At 37.7% G+C, this 22,834-nt stretch overlaps 1 protein-coding gene across 1 annotated transcript in view; it reads right to left on the reverse strand.

The window, feature by feature from the left end:
* Positions 1–14,179: 14,179 nt before the first annotated feature.
* Positions 14,180–22,834, reverse strand: part of LOC121369225 (putative carbonic anhydrase-like protein 1) — a 59,573-nt gene continuing 50,918 nt past the window's right edge. The window contains exons 9-10 of the mRNA XM_041494171.1: positions 16,840–16,885; positions 14,180–14,971 (exon numbers count right to left, since the gene is read on the reverse strand). Of these exons, the coding sequence (XP_041350105.1) occupies positions 14,949–14,971; positions 16,840–16,885 (69 nt within the window). The 3' untranslated portion in view covers positions 14,180–14,948. The remainder of the gene's footprint in view (positions 14,972–16,839; positions 16,886–22,834) is intronic.

Here is a 22,834-nt window from a genome sequence, read left to right on the forward strand (position 1 = left end):
ACGTGCACACTATAGGGTCTCCACGAGTACTCGGGCACGGGCCGAGTCTAGCAAGACTCTAATCTGATGTCACTCTTTGACGTGCACACTATAGGGTCTTCACGAGTACTCGGGCACGGGCCGAGTCTAGCAAGACTCTAATCTGATGTCACTCTTTGACGTGCACACTATAGGGTCTTCACGAGTACTCGGGCACGGGCCGGGTCTAGCAAGACTCTAATCTGATGTCACTCTTTGACGTGCACACTATAGGGTCTTCACGAGTACTCGGGCACGGGCCGAGTCTAGCAAGACTCTAATCTGATGTCACTCTTTGACGTGCACACTATAGGGTCTTCACGAGTACTCGGGCACGGGCCGGGTCTAGCAAGACTCTAATCTGATGTCACTCTTTGACGTGCACACTATAGGGTCTTCACGAGTACTCGGGCACGGGCCGAGTCTAGCAAGACTCTAATCTGATGTCACTCTTTGACGTGCACACTATAGGGTCTTCACGAGTACTCGGGCACGGGCCGGGTCTAGCAAGACTCTAATCTGATGTCACTCTTTGACGTGCACACTATAGGGTCTTCACGAGTACTCGGGCACGGGCCGAGTCTAGCAAGACTCTAATCTGATGTCACTCTTTGACGTGCACACTATAGGGTCTTCACGAGTACTCGGGCACGGGCCGGGTCTAGCAAGACTCTAATCTGATGTCACTCTTTGACGTGCACACTATAGGGTCTTCACGAGTACTCGGGCACGGGCCGGGTCTAGCAAGACTCTAATCTGATGTCACTCTTTGACGTGCACACTATAGGGTCTTCACGAGTACTCGGGCACGGGCCGGGTCTAGCAAGACTCTAATCTGATGTCACTCTTTGACGTGCACACTATAGGGTCTTCACGAGTACTCGGGCACGGACCGAGTCTAGCAAGACTCTAATCTGATGTCACTCTTTGACGTGCACACTATAGGGTCTTCACGAGTACTCGGGCACGGGCCGGGTCTAGCAAGACTCTAATCTGATGTCACTCTTTGACGTGCACACTATAGGGTCTTCACGAGTACTCGGGCACGGGCCGGGTCTAGCAAGACTCTAATCTGATGTCACTCTTTGACGTGCACACTATAGGGTCTTCACGAGTACTCGGGCACGGGCCGAGTCTAGCAAGACTCTAATCTGATGTCACTCTTTGACGTGCACACTATAGGGTCTTCACGAGTACTCGGGCACGGGCCGGGTCTAGCAAGACTCTAATCTGATGTCACTCTTTGACGTGCACACTATAGGGTCTTCACGAGTACTCGGGCACGGGCCGGGTCTAACAAGACTCTAATCTGATGTCACTCTTTGACGTGCACACTATAGGGTCTTCACGAGTACTCGGGCACGGGCCGGGTCTAGCAAGACTCTAATCTGATGTCACTCTTTGACGTGCACACTATAGGGTCTTCACGAGTACTCGGGCACGGGCCGAGTCTAGCAAGACTCTAATCTGATGTCACTCTTTGACGTGCACACTATAGGGTCTTCACGAGTACTCGGGCACGGGCCGGGTCTAGCAAGACTCTAATCTGATGTCACTCTTTGACGTGCACACTATAGGGTCTCCACGAGTACTCGGGCACGGGCCGAGTCTAGCAAGACTCTAATCTGTTCATAGGACTCGAGTACCCGTGCAAGAAGTATATATACTTCTTGCACGGGTACTCGAGTCCTATATGGAATGCTACATATACAATGGCATGATTTGGCATCTATGTCCAGCACTGTAATTAAGATGCATAATGCTATTTTATTTTATTTGTTATAGTCTCATCAGGACCGTAGCTAGGATGTTTTTGTTTGTTTGTTTGTTTTTGTTTGTTTGTTTGTTTGTTTATTATTTATTTTTTTAATTTTATTTTTAATGTTTGTTTTGTTTTTTGTTTTGTTTTGTTTTTGGGGGGGGGGGGGGGGGGGGGGGGGGCAACTGAGTAGTTAATAGTCTAAAACTCCTTAAATGGCTAAGAAGAGAATTTTCTTTAAATTTCTAAAAAAAATTCTGGATCAAACAAACAAACAACCCAACAACAACAAAAACCCCCAACAACAACAACAAACAACAAACACCCCCCCCCCCCAAAAAAAAAAAAAACCCACCTGATAAAAATATACATGTGTTTGCTTCTAGAATGTTAAGATTATCTCTTTGAGGAAAATGCCAGAGGATGATAAAGTAGGCCAATAAAATCCATTCTGGCACACATGTCCAGCTGGGATACACGTATTGTACTAGTATGTAGACTGGATATTGGCAATATATAGGAAGTGACTACCTTAAAAAATAATTTAAAAAAATAAAATAAATTCTTGTCACTCATGTTCATTGACCTAACCAGAATTTTATATTGGCGGGCACCCACACGGGGATGGGGTGGAGCATTAACTGTCTGAGTCATATTCTATACGACAGGTAAATATAAAAAGTGGGTGGGGAAGAAGGTGTGATTAGGGGAGGCATGACCCCCATGCCCCCTCATGATACGCCAGTAGTCGGGGTGGGAGGGGTGTGTGAATACCGGTAAAATAAATTCCAAATATTTCCCCACGTATGTGATAGGCCCATAATCACAAATTTAAATGTAGGCCTATAATTTGGTTCATTTTGTTTAATTTAGTAGCCTGTATAGATACACTTATCTCAAAACTCAACCAATGTTTTTTTTTTTTTTTTTTACCTAACTGGCAACAGAGCAGAAAATCGTGCAGGGTGGGTTCTGACTGAGGCAAGCGAACTTTTTAGGGGGATCAAGGCTATGCTTGCCCGAAGAATGCATTTTCACGAGCGTACAAACCGTACGCGCGGGGGGGGGGGGGGGGGGGGGGGGTTAAGGTGCCAGCGTACACTTTTTTTGAAAGTGAAAAATGTCGATCAACATTTTTTATTTGGGGATGTACACTTTTAGGGGGGGGGGGGGAGTGGTCAATAATGTACGGTTTGTACGCTCGTGAAAATGTTGAAAATTATGGACGGCCCCTAACCTTTAAGTTGTTTAACTTCGTTTACAGGCACGTGTGCGGGGTAGGCGGGGGTGTTTTTGATCACATTGACTATACTAACTGTGTTGACGTCATCAATGATATGACGTCACATGATTATTACGATAAGTTTGTGAAACCGCTTGGAAGATCGGTGAGTTTTTCTTTTGGTTTCTTCTTTTTCAACTTTGTATTAGACCCGCAGAAATGATATCTGAAGTGAGGTGGAGAGGCACTATCTCTACTGGGTAGCACAAATACGAGTTTTATCTAAAATTATAGGTCTACAGAGTAGAAAAACAAAACAAAAAACAGTCGTCCTCAAATGGGAGTGCAGGCTGTGTTCCCTCCCACCTTGGCCCCCTATTTATTTCTATGGGCCTGGTTTCTTCTTGTTCATGCTCACCCTCCCCTTTTTTTTCTACGTTGTTGTCTTCTTCTTAATGTGTTTGTTTTTGTGTACGTGTGCGTGTATTTAATTATCATTTTTAATTAATATTTGAATTAGTTTTGTATTTTTGTTTCTTGGATATGACCGGCCTCGGTGGCGTCGTGGTTAAGCCATCGGACATAAGGCTAGTTGGTACAGGCTGCGCAGCCCGGTACCGGCCCCCACTCAGAACGAGTTTTAATGACTCAGTAGGTAGGTGTAAGGCCACTACACCCTGTTCTCTCTCACTAACAATTAACAACTAACCCTCTGTCCTGGACAGACAGCCCAGATAGCTGAGGTATGTGCCCATGACAGCGTGCTTGAACCTTAATTGGATATAAGCACGGAAATAAGTTGAAATGAATGTTGGATATGTGTGTTTGCGGTTGTTGAACACTGGGTTTTTTGTTTTTGTTTATTTGTTTGCATAATTCTGAATGAAATGCAACCTACTCGCACTAGGCGGCGAGGGTCGTATGTTAAGAAAACAACTTTAAGAGACCATCTCAAATGGGGCGGGACGTAGCCTAGTGGTAAAGTGTCCGCCTGATGCGCGGTCGGTTTGGTATCGATCCCCGTCAGTGGGCCCATTGGGCTATTTCTCGTTCCATCCAATGCACCATAACTGGTGTAACAAAGGCCGTGGTATTTGCTATCCTGTCTGTGGGATGGTGCATATAAAAGATGTCTTGCTGTTAATTGAAAAGAGTAGCCTATGAAATGGCGACAGCGGGTTTCCTCTCTCAATATATGTGTGGTCCTTAACCATATGTCTGACGCCATATAACCGTAAATAAATTTACAAATGCAACATTTCGCCATTTTTGGTCTGGTTTTGTCTTAACATTCCATTACGTTTGTTCAGTTTGAATGTCTTAGGGGCCTATTCAGTTTCGTCTGTTCGGTTTTCATTAATCATTTCTGCTATTTTGTTAAGTTCTCATTATTGATTTCTGTTACAGTGAGAGTGTTCATTTCTCATTTTTGATTTCTATAACTGTTCTCTCTCAGCTTTTGTTTAAGTGTTTGTTCAGTTCGCACTGTGGGTTCAATGTTTATCATTGTAGTCTTTTACAGTTTGACCAGTTCTCATTGATTTTCATGTACAGTTTGTTGTGTTCTCATTAATGGTTTCTGCTACAGTTTGTTCTCAATCTTTTTTGTTTACAGTTTGTTCATTTCTCATTAGTGTGTTACAGTTTGTTCAGTACTCATTATTGATTTCTGCTGCAGTTTGTTCTGTTCGTTTATCTCTGTTATAGCTTGCTCAGATCGCCTTAATAATTTCTGTTAGTTTGTTCAGTTTTCATTCTTGTTTTAATTTCGTTACGTTTCAATTTACAGTTTGTTAATTTCTCGTCAGTTTTCCATTTCTCTGTTAGTTTACATTACAATTTGTTCAGTTTTTATTATTGATTTCTGTTACAGTCTGTTCAGTTCTCATTATTGGTTTTTGTTTCAGTTGGTTCAGTTTTCATTCGTTTCTGTGTACAATTTGTTCATTTCACATTAGTTTATGTTACATTTTATTCAGTTATCATGATTGGTTTCTGCTACAGTTATTTCTGTTTGTTGATTTCTGCTAGTTTTACATTCTCATTGGTTTATTTTAAATTTGGTTCTGTTCGCATTATTTGTTTCTTTTACAGTTTGTTCAGTTCGCATTATTGGTTTCTTTTATATTACTAGTTTATGTTTCAATTGTTCAATTCTCAATATTGGTTTTTGTTACAGATTTTTCAGTTCTCATTGTTGATTTCTGTTACAGTCTGTTTAGTTCTTCTCATTTATATCTGTTACATTTTGTTCAGTTTTCATTTTTGGTTTCTGTTAGTTTGGCCGATCTGTTTACTAATTTGTTAAAGTTTGGTCCGTTGTCAATATTAGTTTGTCCTAGTTTCATTATTGATTTGTGTTACAGCTTGTTCAGTTTCCCATTATTGACTTCTGTTAGGCCTATAGTTTGTTCCGTTCGCATTTCTGGTTTATGTTACAATTATTCTGTTCTCGTGATTATTATCTGTTATAATTTATTCAGTTGCAGTTTGATCCTTTCTCATTATAACATTTTGTCAGTTCACATTATTGATTTATGTTCCTGTTTGTTCAGTTCGCATTATTGGTTTCTGTTACACTTTGTTCATTTGTCTTTTGTTTCTGTTTAACTGTTGGTTAATTTCTCATTATTGATTTCTGTTACAATTCGTTCTGTTCTCATTATTGATTTGTTTACAATTTGTTAATTTCTCATTAGTTTAAGTTACAGTTTATTTAGTTACCATTGCTGGTTTCCGCTACAGCCTGTTCTGTTCTAATTGGTTTCTGCTAATGCTTGTTCTGTTCATTGTTTTCTGTTACCGTTTGTTAAGTTCGCATTATTTGTTTCTTTTATAATTTGTTCAGTTTACATTACTGGTTTTTGTTACAGTTCTTTGATTTCTTATGTTTGGTTTCTGTTACAGTTTGGCTGATCTAATTACCGATTTCTGTTAATGTTCAGTGTTTGTTTATGTTATACTTTGTCCTGTGTTCATTATTGATGTGTGTTACAGTTTGTTTAGTACGCATTATTGGTTTATGTTACAGCTTTTTCAATTCACATTGTTGTCTTCTGTTAGGCCTATAGTTTGGTCAGTTACCATTTCTGATTTATGTTACAGTTTGTTTATTTCTCATAAATTTATGCTATAGTTTATTCGGTTCTTATTATTAGTTTGTGTCACAGTTTGTTCAGTTCTCATTATTATCTTCTGCTACAGTTTGTTCATTTCTCATTCGTTTCTGCTTACAGTTTGTTCATTTCTCATTCGTTTCTGTTTACAGTTCATTTCTCATTCGTTTCTGTTTACAGTTTGTTCATTTCTCAGTATATGGTGCGATCTATTCAGTTCTTATTATTGATTTTTGCAACAGTTCAATGTCTTATTCTCATTCGTTTCTGTTTACAGTTTGTTCATTTCTCATTCGTTTCTGTTTACAGTTTGTTCATTTCTCAGTATATGGTGCGGTCTATTCAGTTCTTATTATTGATTTCTGCAACAGTTCAATGTCTTATTCTCATTTGTTTCTCTTTACAGTTTGTTCATTTCTCATTTGTTTGTATTTACAGTTTGTCCAGTTCTCATTATTGTTTTCTGTTAGTTTGTTCATTTTCATTCCTTTGTGTTTACAATTTGTTCATTTCTCATTAGTTTATGTTACACTTTTTTTCTGTTGTAATTATTGATTTCTGTTAAAGTTTCTTTAGTTCTCATTCGTTTTTGTTTACATTTTTTTTTCTTTCTCATTAGTTTCTGTTACAGTTTGTTCAGTTCTTATTATTTATTTCTGTTATTGTTTGTTCAGTTCTCATTATTGGTTTCTGTTACATAGAGATTAATACATGAGTGGCCGTTAGATACCATTTATCTCACGAGTTTTAAAATGTATATAACGATTGAAAGCGAGTTTGATACGTTTTTAAACAACGAGTTGTGAGATAAATGGTATCTAACAGACACGAATGTATTCTTTTATTTGTTACATATCCTCATAAAAGAGGTTTTAAGCAAATTTCAACATCTTTTGTTCGACTAAAAGTTATTTACAGCTTTTGAACTTGTAGCTGACATAGGCATCACAGACACATGAATGTCAGGTTAACTGTACGTCACAGTCTAATCAATTTCATAATAATAGTTTTTCATTGGTTGTATGGCATCGGTGACCTGGTCTTCACCTAGGAGCAGACAGTCGTATGTCTTGAAATTGTGAACACACATACATTTGTTAACAACCGTGTGTAACCAAAAAATAACGCATGGTGTTCTCACCAACGGGTATGTCAAATGTTTGTTAAGTTCGCATTATTTGTTTCTGTTAGTTTGTTTAGTTCCTCTCATTTTTGGTTTCTGTTACAGTTTGACCGATCTGATTACCGATTTGATTTAAAATTACGTCCGTTGTCAGTATAAGTTTGTTATACTTTGTCCTGTTTTCATTATTGATTTATGTTACAGCTTGTTCATTTCGCATTATTGTCTTCTGTTAGGCCTGTAGTTTGTTCAGTTAGCATTTCTGGTGTATGTTACAATTTGTTCAGTTCTCGTAATTGTTATCCGTTGTAATTTATTCAGTTGGCATTGTTGACTTTTGTTGCAGTTTATCGCTTTCTCATTATAATTTTGTTAGTTTCTACGGTTCTCATTGGTTGGTTTGTTCTGTTCTCATTATTGGTTTTTGCTACAGTTTGTTCAGTTCTTAATCATTTCTCGTTACAGTTTGTTCATTTCTGATCAGTTTACATTACACATTGTTCAGTTCTCATTATTAGTTTCCGGTTGTTTTTTTCAGTTCTCATTATTAATTTCTGTTCCAGTGTTCAGTGCTCATTGTTAGTTTCTGTTACAGTGTGTTCAGTTCTCATTCGTTTCTGTTTACAGTATGTTTATTTCTCATTAGTTTATGTTATAGTGTATTCAGTTCTCATTGTTGGTTTCTGCTATAGTCCAGTGTTCAGTTCTTGTTCGTTTCTGTTTACAGTTTGTTCAGGTATCACTATTGGTTTCTTTTAGTTTTTTCAGTTCTCATTGGTTTATGTTTACAGTTTGTTCATTTCTCATTAGTTTGTTCTGTTCTCATTATTGATTTCTGTTACAGTTTGTTTAGTTCTCATTCGTTTCTGTTTATAATTTGTTCAGTTCTCATTAGTTTATGTTACTATTTGTTCTGTCATCTTTATTGGTTTCTGTTACAGTTTGTTCAATTCTTATTGTTGGTTTCTATTACAGTTTGACCGATCTAATTACCGATTTCTGCCAGTGTTAGTTTATGTTATACTTTGTCCTGTTTTCATTATTGATGCCTGTTGAGTTTGTTCAGTTCGCATTGGTTTATGCTACGGCTTGCTCAATTCGAACTGTTGACTTCCTATAGTTTGTTAGCTTCATAGTATTGTTTATGTTAAAGCATTCAATTCTCGTGATTTGGTGTCCTTTGACTTTTTTTTACAGTTTGTTCGGTTCCCATTAGTTTACATTTCAAATTGATCAGTTCTCAGTATTGGTTTCTGTTACAGTTTGTTCAGTTCTCATTAGTTTACATTACAAATTGTTCAGTTCTCATTATTGGTTTCTGTTACAGTTTGTTCAATTCTCATTATTAGTTTGTTACAGTTTGTTCAGTTCTCATTGGTTTCTGTTTACTGTTTCTTCATTTCTCATTAGTTTACATTACAAATTGTTCAGTTCTCATTATTGGTTTCTGTTACAGTTTGCTCAGTTCTCATTCGTTTCTGTTTACAGTTTGTTTATTTCTTATTTATATTACAGTGTATTTATTTATCATTATTGGTTACTGCTGCAGTTCATTGTTCAGTTCTCATTCATTTCTGTTTACAGTTTGTTCAGTTCTTACTATTAGTTTGTTTTAGTTTGTTCAGTTCTCATTCGTGTATGTTTACAGTTTGTTATGTTTCATTAGTTTATGTTTATTCTGTTCTCATTATTGATTTCTGTTACAGTTTGTTCAGTTCTCATGATTGTTGTCCGTTATAATTTATTCCGTTCACATTGTTGACTTCTGTTACGGCTTGTTCAGTTCTCATTATAAGTTTCTGTTACAGTTTGTCCAATGTTCATTATTGATTTCTTTTGAAGTTTCTGCAGTTGGTTTCTTTTACAGATTGTTCATTTCTCATTATTGGTTTTTGTTAAGAGGTTTGTTCAAGTTGTATTTGATTCTGTTGTGAGTTTCCAACTGATAATTTCTGTTAGTTTATTTAGTGTGAGAAAACTGATAGCTTCTGCAGTTTGTTCCGTTCACATGATTGATTTATTTTACAGTTTGTTCATTTCTCATCACTGGTTTCTGTTACATTTTGTTCATTTCTAATTATTGTGTTTTGTTAAGAGATTATTCAGTTCTTCTTGTAGGATTCTGCTAGTTTGTTCAGATCTAAATGTTTATAATTGATTTCTGATACAGGCCAGTTCCCATTCATTGTGTGTGTGTGTGTGTGTGTGTGTGTGTGTGTGTGTGTGTGTGTTACAGTTCAATTCTCATTATTTCTTTCTGTTACAGGTGAGTTCTCATTATTTCTTTCTTTGATGTGTTTGTTTAGTTTTCATTAGTCACTGATCTTACGTTGTTCAGTTCTCGTTATTAGTTTGTGCAACAGTTTGCTAATTTCTTATTTTTGGTTTTGTTCAATTTTCATTATTGTTGCTTTTAGTTCAGATCTCATCATCCCTTTAGTTCGTTCCCTCTTGATTCTATTAATTCTTTCAGTTCTTATTATGTTCTGTTAAAGTGGGGTTTTTTTTGTTCTCATTGGTTTTTGTTAAGATTTCATCAAATTCTCATTACTGATTTCTCTCAGAGTTTGTTCATTTCGCATTATTGTTTTCTGGACCGGCTTCGGTGGTGTCGTGGTTAGCCATCGGTCTACAGGCTGGTAGGTACTGGGTTCGGATCCCAATCGAGCATGGGGTTTTTAATCCAGATACCGACTCCAAACCCTGAGTGAGTGCCACGCAAGCTCAATGGGTAGGTGTAAACACTTGCACCGACCAGTGATCCATAACTGGTTCAACAAATGCCATGGTTTGTGCTATCCTGCCTGTGGGAAGTGCAAATAAAAGATCCCTTGCTGCCTGTCGTAAAAGAGTAGCCTATGTGGCGACAGCGGGTTTTCTCTCAAAATCTGTGTGGTCCTTAACCATATGTCTGACGCCATATAACCGTAAATAAAATGTGTTGAGTGCGTCGTTAAATAAAACATTTCTTTCTTTTTTATTGTTTTCTGCTACTCTTTTCGTTTTTGATTAGCATTAATTGTCTTTGCTAAAATTGTATTCAGTTCTCATTATGTTTCATGTTACAGTTTGTTCAGGTTTTAGTTTGGGGACTGGGAAGAAAAGGTTTGTGAAGAGGACAACAATAAGACAAGAAAGAATGAAGAAGATGATATCTGTTGTGACGGTACATGCTCTAATTTCTTTTCGCCTGTGGCGATATTAATTGTTTTAGAGGGCCGTGTGCAGTTCCAAATGCACTTAGCCCAGGTGGCCAGTAGTTACGTAATACCTCCGCGAGTGCGGTTTTTACAACCGTGATTTTGGCGACTGGCGACAGAATGTCTGGTCATCTAAGAAAATATACCGACTCTGGGAGAAGTGGAAATATCAGATGATACGTGAGATACCGCCTTGTACCCCCAGGCGATATTCGGATTTTTTTAAATAAATAGCTAGGATTTTAGAGATATCAGGGAGAAACATAGGAAGTCTTCCAGGGGGAACGTTAGTCCGTCCGGACTGGTAAATATTTTTATTTCTGCTCTGTGTATAACCTTGATGTGATTGATGTGACTTTAAATATTTTAATACTGTATTATACCAATATTATTTAGACGGTGCTGCCGGTCATCTGACGCAGTATACTGTAGGCTCACCGTTCTGATATATATATATATATATATATATATATATATATATATATATATAAAGCTTATCCAGTCATCCTAGAGGACCTAGGTAAACTGTAGGTTATTGTCTTTATTGTGATAGGTACCAGTATTAATTCTGTGTTACAAGGTTACTGAATGAGTAGTAAGGGTTAATTAAAAATTAACCCGTTAGGAATAGAGTTGTAATTCCTTTATTTATTAAGTTCCCCTGGCAGCGTTTCTCAATTATCACACGTTACTGAACGAGTAGTAAGGGTTAATTAAAAATTAACCAGTTAGGAATAGAGTTGTAATTCCTTTATTAATTAAGTTCTCCTGGAAGCGTTTCTCAATTATCACACGTGTGGGTGTTGTGTCACGGTGAAGTGATTAGCATATTGTGTAAACTAGACACCTAGAGATTAACTAATTAAGTGATCAGTTCTAGGTTGTTATTATTTGTTGTTGTTAATTAACTACTGCGGCAGTACATTTGTCAGTGTAGGTTAATACAGATTCCAAAGTGTATTGTGTTTTTGTTGTGTTTTCTAGTGAACTAAACGTGCTATAATAATATATACTTTATATAAGATCTTATCTCTGATCATACCTAGACGAGCCACTCGGGTAAATACTGCTCGATACAGAGATATCTAATAGATATACAGTTAGGAGAGATATTTGTATAATCGTGTTTCATCCAGTTACGGGTATTATAGGATCCCCGTGACATCTGTACTGATACCAAACACACACACACACACACACACACACACACACACACACACACACACACACACACACACACACACACACACACACACACAAACACACACACACTCGCACGCACGCACGCATACACACACACACACACCACACACACACAGTTAAGTTCTCATTTATGGATCATATTACACCTTTTCGGAACTAAGAAGAAAACGTTGAAGAAGATAACAATAGAAAAGAAAGAATGAAGATGGCATCTGTACACACACCACACACAAAGAGGGAGGGAGAGAGAGAGAGAGAGAGAGAGAGAGAGAGAGAGAGAGAGAGAGAGAGAGAGAGAGAGAGAGAGAGAGAGAGAGAGCCGAGAGGTTGAGAGTGGAGGAGAGAGAGAGAGAGAGAGAGAGAGAGAGGGCGGAGAGAGAGGAGAGAGGAGAGAGAGAGAGAGAGAGAGAGAGAGAGAGAGAGTTAACGGGAGAGGGAGAGAGAGAGAGGATTTAACGGGAGGAGAGGGAGAGAGAGAGAGAGTTAACGAGAGGAGAGGGGAGGGAGAGAGAACGATAGGAGAGAGAGAGAGAGAGAGAGAGAGAGAGAGAGAGAGAGAGAGAGAGTGAGAGAGAGAGAGAGGAGAGAGAGAGAGAGAGAGAGAGAGAGAGAGAGAGAGAGAGAGAGAGAGAGAAAGAGTGAGTGAGTGAGTGAGTTAACGGGAGAGGGGGAGAGAGACAGATATACAGAGAAGATATAGAACGTCTGAATTGCTTTAAACATGACTATATTCTAATGTGTTTTATTTCCTGACATGATAGTTTGAAGTCAAGATGTTTATGTTGTAATGGGATCCGTCACGAAATTCAGTGTATAGTATTAGAGGACATCAAAGAATCAAATGCTCAGAATTTTCAATAATATGTTCATATTTAGAAGATTTTTTTTTAATAAAGTTAATAATGCTTTAGAATAGGCGATGAATAATAAATCAAACTGAATAGCTTACAGTGCATTTTTGCGCGTTATCAAATCAGAATTCATATGGACAGTAACTCTTGGCTATATTGAAATTGTTGCGAGTTCTCTCCCTCTATCACAATACGTGTGTACACGGACCCCTCTTTTTTAAACGAGAAGAACATTTTTTGTTTAACGGTACTGCAATTTATTTTGAACCCTCAATCATTATATGTTTATCATCGAAGTTGCGAGACATACTAGCAGTTCAAATACGACAAATACGTGGCGGGACGCAGATAACGGTAAAGCGCTCGCTTGATGCACGGTCTGTCTAGGATCGATACCCGTCGGTTGGTCCATTAGTCTATTTCTCGTTATATCCAGTGCATCACGACAGGCATATCAAAGGCCGTGGTATGTGCTATCCTGTCTTGGATGGTGCATATAAAAGATCCCTTGCTGCTAATGGAAAAAATGTAGCGGGTTTCCTCTTTAAAACTACGTGATAATTACCAAATGTTTGACATCCAATAGCCGATTATTAACAAATCGATGTGCTCTAGTGTAGTCGTTAAACAAAACAAACTTTAACTTCCATGATCCACTATCAGGTGCTCGTCCTTAAGAGGACTTCCACGTCCCTAGGAGTTCCGTACCAGAATGTTTCATCCCTCCTGCACCGCTTGTAGGACAGCCACTCACAAGGACTTATTTAGAAAGAAAACCATTTGCTGGGAATAGAGCTCAGTGGACTATATACAGCTGTGATGGCATGCACTCCTAAATCACTAAAAACAGTGACGATACCAGGTGTTCGTAAAAGTTGAGCATGTCCTGACCCACTGACCCCGTCATGAGCACAACCCTCAGACATCAAGACCATAGTTGAAATGTACAAGATTTTCACCAAAAAAAGAAGATAAAAAGCCATGTACAAGGTCAAAATAGGGTATTGTATCACACACCATTTCAGTCGGTGATGCATCATGTCGCAAAATGACCTCTGAGTGTCTACCATAAAACGTTTTAAAGCCTTTCAGGATTCCTTTGATGTTATAGCCAAGATCAAACAACTTTACCTCAACGATATGTCGATCTTTAAAATCAGCATCATGCCCTATGGTATCTCCGAAGTTGTGAAATATAGACACCAATAGCTGGTGCAGAAGGGAAAATTTACTGAATTGGAAAGTTGAAGTCATCTCTTTTATCATACAGCTTTGTTTGAAGGCCAACGTTGTTCCAAATTTCTATGTATACACCAAGGTATGAAACGGAGTTTATACATTCTGTTTCCTTTATTTCTAACTGGTTGGTAAATCAATGGAAGGTAATCTGTGATCTTATTATTATGGAATGATATAAGATCTTCAATATGTCGAAAGGTGAAATTAAACGTTTTCGCCAGACTCCTTTGTTTTGATTTAGCCAGATTAGTTAGAAAATATTATACATATGCATAGATAAACGAATCGGTGAGTAATGGAGCAAATTGGTGCCCAAGGGATCGCTATCTTCTGTCTATATGCCCTATCACCAAATCGAAACTACTATGTTGTCAGTGAGTAAGTCCAACATTTCACATATTTATATTATGTCTGTCTCAGTATACTTTTGTCATCTATTTCGAAAATAAATACATGTAAATGCTTTTTTTTTTTTATCATAGATAAAAGAAAGGGTCGCAGTAGTCTTGCACAATATTATTGCATGCATATTTTAACGAACTCAAATTCAGAATGTGTTCAGTTGCAATCATTTGTTAAACCCCCATAGACTGTTGATAACGGTTCTATTATAACACACTTAAACGAGATGCAGCGTTTCCCTCCATCAAACTGATATGACGGACTTTCAGGAGTGAAGCCGCTTTTGGTTTAAACATTGTGTTGTGCACTTCTACCACATTAATTTCGAAAATTTCCTGTCAACTATTGCAGTGCATACAAACTTAAAATAAAAAATAAGATATATCTGATACTCTCTTAAAAACAGAAAACGGCCCACATTTTGGAAGATGTATCAAATGATTTTTTAAATTATTATTTGTTTTATCAATATTCAAAATAATAAACTGGTTTTGTGAAAAATATTAATGTTTTGTGTTGCATACCTTTTTCGCTATTGAACTTTAAAAAGTTTGACTTTTATATGAATCAACCGATATTTATAGGTATATAAACGCAGTTTACAATAATATATAGTATTGTATGTTTGGCCATATGGGTTTAACATAAAACGGGAAAAGGTTTTTTTTTTGTCAAAGTGTTTATTTTATTTATATAAAAATATACCACATAATATGTTATGTACACATGCAATAATAATTATCTTTTTAATTATATGTTTGGCGTATTCCGTCCATTCTCTTCGGCATTCAGTGTCATATTACCAGAAGAATTCTTCAAAATGTGATCGAAGGATTAACTAAAATGAAAAAAGATAATTTAAGAAAGTTAAATTATAATTGCATTCATAAGCAGTCGAGTAATCATTAGTGCAATCGAATATGGGTCGAGTAATCTGTAGTGCAATCGAACATGGGTCGAATAATCAGTAGTGCAATTGAACATGAGTCGAGTAATCAGTAGTGCAATCGAACATGAGTAATCAGTAGTGCAATCGAACAAGGGTCGAGTAATCGGTAGTGCAATCGAACAAGGGTCGAGTAATCAGTAGTGCAATCGAACACGGGTCGAGTAATCGGTAGTGCAATCGAACAAGGGTCGAGTAATCGGTAGTGCAGTGGAACATGGGTCGAGTAATCGGTAGTGCAGTGGAACATGGGTCGAGTAATCAGTAGTGCAATCGAACATGGGTCGAGTAATCAGTAGTGCAGTCGAACAAGGGTCGAGTAATCAGTAGTGCAGTCGAACATGGGTCGAGTAATCAGTAGTGCAGTCGAACATGGGTCGAGTAATCAGTAGTGCAATCGAACATGGGTCGAGTAATCAGTAGTGCACTCGAACATGGGTCGAGTAATCAGTAAGTGCACTCGAACATGGGTCGAGTAATCAGTAGCGCAGTCGAACATGGGTCGAGTAATCAGTAGTGCAGTCGAACATGGGTCGAGTAATCAGTAGTGCAATCGAACATGGGTCGAAGAGGCCAAGTATTCCATGTAAGTGTAAGAAACATAGCTGATCGAGAGAGACATAGAACCTAGTCTGGTTGAAATCTGGGCCAGAGCTTTATAAAACGTTAAAGTCGACACTCAGGACTTTTAACAACATCCAGACTGAAAGTACATTACATTCGTTTAGACATAACTATAACATTATTTTGTTTTAACACGAAGCATTAAGAATGTTAATATTTCTTCTATATAAAATAGTTTATTACACATCGCATGCAAGAATCAATGATGCTTGTCAAATAAAAACAAAAACAGCCATGGCGGAAATCATTTCTTGATGCTTCTGTTTTCAAATGCGATCGTATGAGAATATATTCCCTAATTAAATTAATTATTTATCGCAATCAGAATTAGTTATGTCAACAAGTGTGAAATTGTCGACGTAGTACACCCAAGGCCGTGCATAGCATAAAAAACTAACAGGGCGGTGGTTGTGCTGGTGGCCGTGTGTGTGTGTGTGTGTGTCTGTCTGTCTGTCTGTCTGTCTGTCTCTCTCTCTCTCTCTCTCTCTCTCTCTCTCTCTCTCTCTCTCTCTCTCTCTCTGTATGCGTGTGTGTGTCAGTAAAACGATACATTTCTACTGCAATAAGTTTATACGACCTTCACACAAGTGGGATACGCATGTACTTGTGCACCAAATAAAATGTACGTGTAGGTAAATATTAGTCTTCTAAAGATGTACAAAATTAATTATTAATTCAAATATATCTGTTACCAAATGGCAATGCCTATAGCTTAGAGACTACGTACGACTTGTTTATATTGAGCCATGTTTATCCCGGAATCTAGATCTCTCCCATCATTTAGTGTTTGTCATTACTCTTAAGAAACATAGTTATAAATATATGAGGAACTCCCAAAATAGTTTATGGCAAGATAAAATGTATGTTGAAAGCTAGTATCATCGTTTTAATACTACATGTAGTAGTAATTCATAAGCCCATACAGTTACATATTTGTGGCTCATTTAGGAAGATTAAAACCACAGACTGTCAAATACTATTCGAATCGGTGAGGTATATTCGAATCTTCCCAGTATACATTTTAATTGTTTATTTATTATACTGATGCTTATCATGAACAAAAATTAGTATTTTTCACGTTTTATATTATAGTAGCATACCTCGGATATATAGGTATTCACTGTTGATATACTTACGTTGATAAAAAGTAGACTTTGTCATTCCACATAAGCCGGATTTAGTCTGAAATATAAGCAAAGCATTGTTAAACATTAAGCATATTTCAAAAGCTATACTGGTGAAATAAGAGAACACATGGTGTTTGAGACCAAATTTAATTCACTACCAGAGTAGTTGTGTCTGTATACAATACAGATATGTAATGTGGGACTGATCATGATCATAGAGCTTGGTGCATGTACAGATATTTCCTTTCGGTTTCCACGCTAATGCTAATGCATAACTTCTGACTTCAGTGGACTTGGTTTGAGTTTGGAGTTTTCCTTCTTCTAGGAGAGTTTCCTTACTAGGATTCTCAGCCCCTCCAGTCCAGTTTTGATTTTGGAGTTTGCTTCTCCTAGACAGTTGTCTTTCTTGACTCACATCCTCTGTCTGTCCGGTCCATATTAGTCTAGTCTTTACCCTTTGACCAGTCCAGCTTGGGTGACCCTACCAGGAGTTGATGCGCCAACTGACATAGCTCTCCGTGTCATTGAGACATGCAAGCTACCTCACTACGTCAAGGAATGGACCATGAGATAGTTAATATGGGACTGACTGCTAGTAACACGGTTAACTTCCTGATACTGTGGTAAAGGTTTCTCTTGCAGTCAATATCTGTTGTCACTATTTATGTCGTATTTTATTTATTTCCATCAGTATACGACTATTTTTTTTTATCTTTCATACACAAATAAACACATGCATGGGTTGACATTGCTTAATTTGTGTGCTCTTTGTTAATATATGTTCTTGGCATGCCTGTTAACTATGTGTTGCACATTGTAATATGTCTGAGTATCGTTGAATAGATTTGTAAATTGACAAATAAAGATTAATAAACTACGTTTTTTTTTTTTTTTTGTTTTTTTTTTGGGGGGGGGGGGGGTTGGGAAAGGGGATGGGAAGTAGAGGATGCCAGCTCAAGGAGTTGAGCCAGAGATCACTGAAGTTGTGGGGTTTTTTCTGGTGTCACAAAAAAAGATGAAATATTTAGACCACTAAACACATATCACAAACAAGAGACTAGGGATACTTAGGTCCATATATGGATGTAGTCTTTCTGTCCTGATACGTTCAGATTTACGTTAACATAGGCGATTGCCTGATCGCTTACCAAACCCAATAAAACATGGAAAAAAATTCTTCTTTTTAAAAAAGATATGTCTTTGTTTATACTGGATACTCAAGTTTTTACTTGATTTCTAATCTTTATTTAACTTATTCAAAATAGTTTTCATAAATATATTTTATCAAATTGAACACACACAAACACGTCTATTTGATATGGAAAACAGATATTTGTCACACTGGTATTGTACAGTGTGCTTTTGTAATGCTCTTATCGACCTAATTCGTAATTGTGTTTGAGCACTGAATTATTAATATGTATACATGGCAAATCTATTAGGGTCTGTTTTAATGTTGTATATGTTAATACTACCAGATTGGGAAGGTAAACTTTCAGCAATCAATAATAAATTTGGCTTTACGGATTTGCATCCGCATCAATTCTGGCAAAGATGACGGCCATTGTCTGTCAAATCAGTATAAAAAAGTTAAAGTTTATTTTGTTTAACGACACCACTAGAGCACAAATTTATTAATCATCGACTATTGGATGTCAAGCATTTGGTAATTTTGACATAATATAGTCTTAGTGAGGAAACATTTTTTCCATTAGTAGAAAGGAATCTTTTTATATGCACCATCCAACAGACAGGATAGCACGTAGCACGGCTTTTGATATACCAGTCATGATTCACTGGCTAGAACATGAAATAGCCCAATTGTCCCACCGACGTGGATCGATCCCAGACCGACCGCGCATCAGCCGAACGCTTTACCACCGAGCTACGTCCCGCTCCTGTCAAATGAGTATCGAACAAGCCAAGGATAAAAAGTGTCCTTTGTTAACAGGTACGTGCATCATACAGGTCATTGTTATACTAAAGTGTCCTTTGTTAACAGGCACGTGCATCATACAAGTGACCTTTGTTAACAGGCACGTGCATCATACAGGTCGTTGTTATACTAAAGTGTCCTTGGTTAACAGGCACGTGCATCATACAGGTCGTTGTTACACTAAAGTGTCCTTTGCTAACAGGCACGTGCATCATACAGGTCGTTGTTACACTAAAGTGTCCTTTGCTAACAGGCACGTGCATCATACAGGTCGTTGTTACACTAAAGTGTCCTTTGTTAACAGGCACGTGCATCATACAGGTCGTTGTTACACAAAAGTGTCCTTGGTTAACAGGCACGTGCATCATACAGGTCGTTGTTACACTAAAGTGTCCTTTGTTAACAGGCACGTGCATCATACAGGTCGTTGTTATACTAAAGTGTCCTTTGTTAACAGGCTCGTGCATCATACAGGTCATTGTTACACTAAAGTGTCCTTTGTTAACAGGTACGTGCATCATACAGGTCGTTGTTACACTAAAGTAGCATATGTCATAAAGATGGACACTTTCACGATATACATATAATCCAATAGTAAGTCAAAGTGTTTGCATTTGTATATTAGAGGAGCAAGGACAATGAACTGATTTAACGTGCACGTTCAGTTGTAGCGCACGCCTGTCTTGGGCACCGCTTCTGACATGAGCCAGAACGAAATACCCTTTATAATAGTTGCAGATCGAAGAAAAAAGGGAAGACGAGGTGCCCCTTTTAGTAAATTAAACACATTTTTTGTTTCTGCAAATTCTCACATTTTTAAAAATAAAGTTAAAATAAGCTATATAACATTATTTACATTTTGTCAAAAAGTACTTAAACCTCACCTCAACAACAACAAAAAGCAACAAAACAAAAACTATTTCAGGCACTGAAAAATTCCAAGATGACCCTTTTCATGTTACTTTTGGAGACCATTATAGATCTCCTACTGTTTCAACAAGTTGGTAATCATGGTTTCGTTTACATCAGGTCCGACTGTTTAAACATAAATCAAAAGCGAACGTTAACATTAATAACGTTCTTCAAATAGCAGACGCCTGCGCCGGTCTCGCATATTTATCCCTTGTCCTTCAGTTTGCTCCTTTAATGAAGGTTTCGATCGCGAATGTCCAGGCTCTGTTTACTTTGAGTTTTAAGACACAATTGTTCAAAGTGGCCCACGTCGGGTCCTAAAGAAACGCCCCACCTCCGTGTAATTTCCTCAAATTCTAAAGAACATTATCTCACAAATATTTTTCTAGTTCATTTTGAAAGAAACACGGATGTAGTACAACATTGACGGGAATCCGACTGTGTTTACACAGAATTATGCACTTGTCGGGTCAGAAATCTGATTTTTGAAAGAACACATTGATTTTTTTAAACCAAAAGGCGCACACGTGGCTACATCGTAAAATACGTTGCAAAAAAAAAATACCGACATCGATGGTGTCGTTGTTACACCATCGGACATAAGGCTGGTAGGTATTGGGTTCGCAGCCCGGTACCGGTGTAGGAGGCTCAAATCACGCTAGAGTGGTTTGAGCCTAGGCTCAAATCACTCCCCTCAGGCTCAAATCACTCACCCCTTGCAGGCTCAAAACACTCCCCAGGCTCAAATCACTCCCCCTAGTATATTAATGCAGAACGATTTATCATGTCATGTCATAGGGTTTTACGTGCACATTCAGAAAAATAGTAGTGTTTTATTCATGTTTTCTTAATTATTAATGAAAAAATTGTATATTGAAATTTGCAGCTGTTGCCATGGTAACATAAATAAAATAACCATCTACGAAATGCTATCATTACGTAGGTGGATCATTATGGTATATATGGGTGTAATTTCATGTTAAAATGTCCATGGATTTTAATAAAATTACTAGAAATGTAGAACAGGTGAAAATTCTTTAAATTTAGCAAAAAGAATGCGGCAGGATAAGGGTTAATATATTGGATAAAACTATGTGTAATGTATTTCTTAGATTTCGTATTGCTAATCACTTTTTACCTACTGAGCCAGGAAGGTGGTCCAATATTTTATATGCAGAGAGAACATGTATTTATTGTTCTACTGATGACGTTGGTGATGAATTTCATTATTTATTTGTTTGTACAAAATTTACTGAAGAAAGATGTAAATATATTCATAAATATTATACCATTAGACCAAATATTCATAAATTTAAGCATCTTTTTAATTGTAAAACAATTGGCATCCTTAGAAAGCTATGTAAATTTATAACTATTATTAACAAAACTTTCTGTTCCTCCTAAGAATTCTAGTATGTACAGTATATGAATTATTTGTTTTATTGAAGCCTGTTATCTTGACGCTGATATGTATGTATATATGGTACCGGAAAATACAATATATATAATACAAACAAATACATACATAAATAACATACAACGTGATCAATATGGAATAATTATCATTTATAATTCATGTACAATAATAGCATATAGTCTATAATAGTTATGAATTTAAACAGATTTTTTTAGTTCCTTTACAGAAATATGTATAGTAGTAGAGGATTTGTGTCATTCTACAGAATATCTAATGTTGCTATTTTAAACTCTGCTTGTTGACACTTATGAATAAGACCGGAGGGCCTAAAGACCTAATGGGCAAATGATCAGGAGGGCAAGTGACCGCCACCCTCATTGTACATGGTCTATAAGAGTATTCTTGACCAGTTTAATGTTTACACAATTGCTTCAACTTTCAGTTCGCGACTTACGAGTTGTGCTAGACGAGAAGGAACGGCACAGAATAGTGACGATGTGCCACGAAGGGTGTAACACTTCAACTGAAGCACAGGCTATTGGCGGACACATCGGAAGAGATAAGACTCTCATCAAAATATTGGAGAGGTACATATCAATCTATTGTTTTATTCAATGTATGTTGCCATAAGTACGCCTACATGTTAGTGACCAGGGCATACTTTCACAAATCTCTTATCCACTACTAAGAGACCATAACGCTCTTTTTGCAGATAGTTAATGCACTGCAAAGAGAGCGTTATGGTCTCTTAGCGGATAAGAAAGCTTTTATGAAGAGCTTTTATTTGTGAAAGGATACCCAGTTAAAGCCGCGTACGATTTATCGACACCACCCCGTATGAGCGCTACCCACTCATTCTCACTAATGAGGTACAATTGGGTATCAGAATAATATTTACATATAGAACCATAGTAATATGCATCGAAAATATAGTAAAAACAGCCAGTTGACGAGCCCAGTTTATGTAATCGTAAACGGACGGTTGATGAATTTTCAATATAATTTTCATTGTTCAACAAATGTGTGCTATATTATGTACATAAGAAGAAAGAATTAAATCTCAGGTAAACAGTAACTGCATTTGGTTGCAGGTTTTGGTGGCCTGGTGTCAAGAATGATGTTAAGACCCACGTGTCGAGTTGCGATAGATGCCAGCGGGCGAGTACTAGATTCCAGAAGACAGCACCACACATGACTTCAGTTCCGATTCCGGGAATGCCATGGAAGCAAGTTGGAATTGACATCTGCTCTCTACAAACGACACCCGACGGCTACAACTGTATGGTGGTCATGGTCGATTACTTCACTAAGTGGATTGAAGCGAAACCTCTGCAGAACAAAACGGCGAAGAGCGTTGCAGTCTTCATCTATGAGACCGCCAACAGCGCGACTACCAGAAACGCCATTCAAGGAAGACCTCATTTACGCAAGGAGACCTCGTCCTGGTATGGAATTCCAGACGTGCAGACCGGAAGGGTGGCAAGAGTGTCGGTCAAGGCCTGTACGAAGTCAGACAAACAGACAGTTCTACGGTCTTAAAGTCGAAGGTTAACGGCACCAACATGAAGGTATACAAGTCGAGGATTTCAGCATCTAGCACGCCACCAAAACCCCAAGAAAAGACAACAGAATCCACCGATGTACAAGTCACACGATGTGAAGAAAATCCCATCTCATTCGTCCCGACTGATGCTCCCTGGCGGAAGTTCGCGTGTCAAAAGCTGGACATTGCGCAACCG

Source organism: Gigantopelta aegis, chromosome 3 (assembly GCF_016097555.1).
Source record: "Gigantopelta aegis isolate Gae_Host chromosome 3, Gae_host_genome, whole genome shotgun sequence".
Lineage (NCBI taxonomy): Eukaryota > Metazoa > Mollusca > Gastropoda > Neomphalida > Peltospiridae > Gigantopelta > Gigantopelta aegis.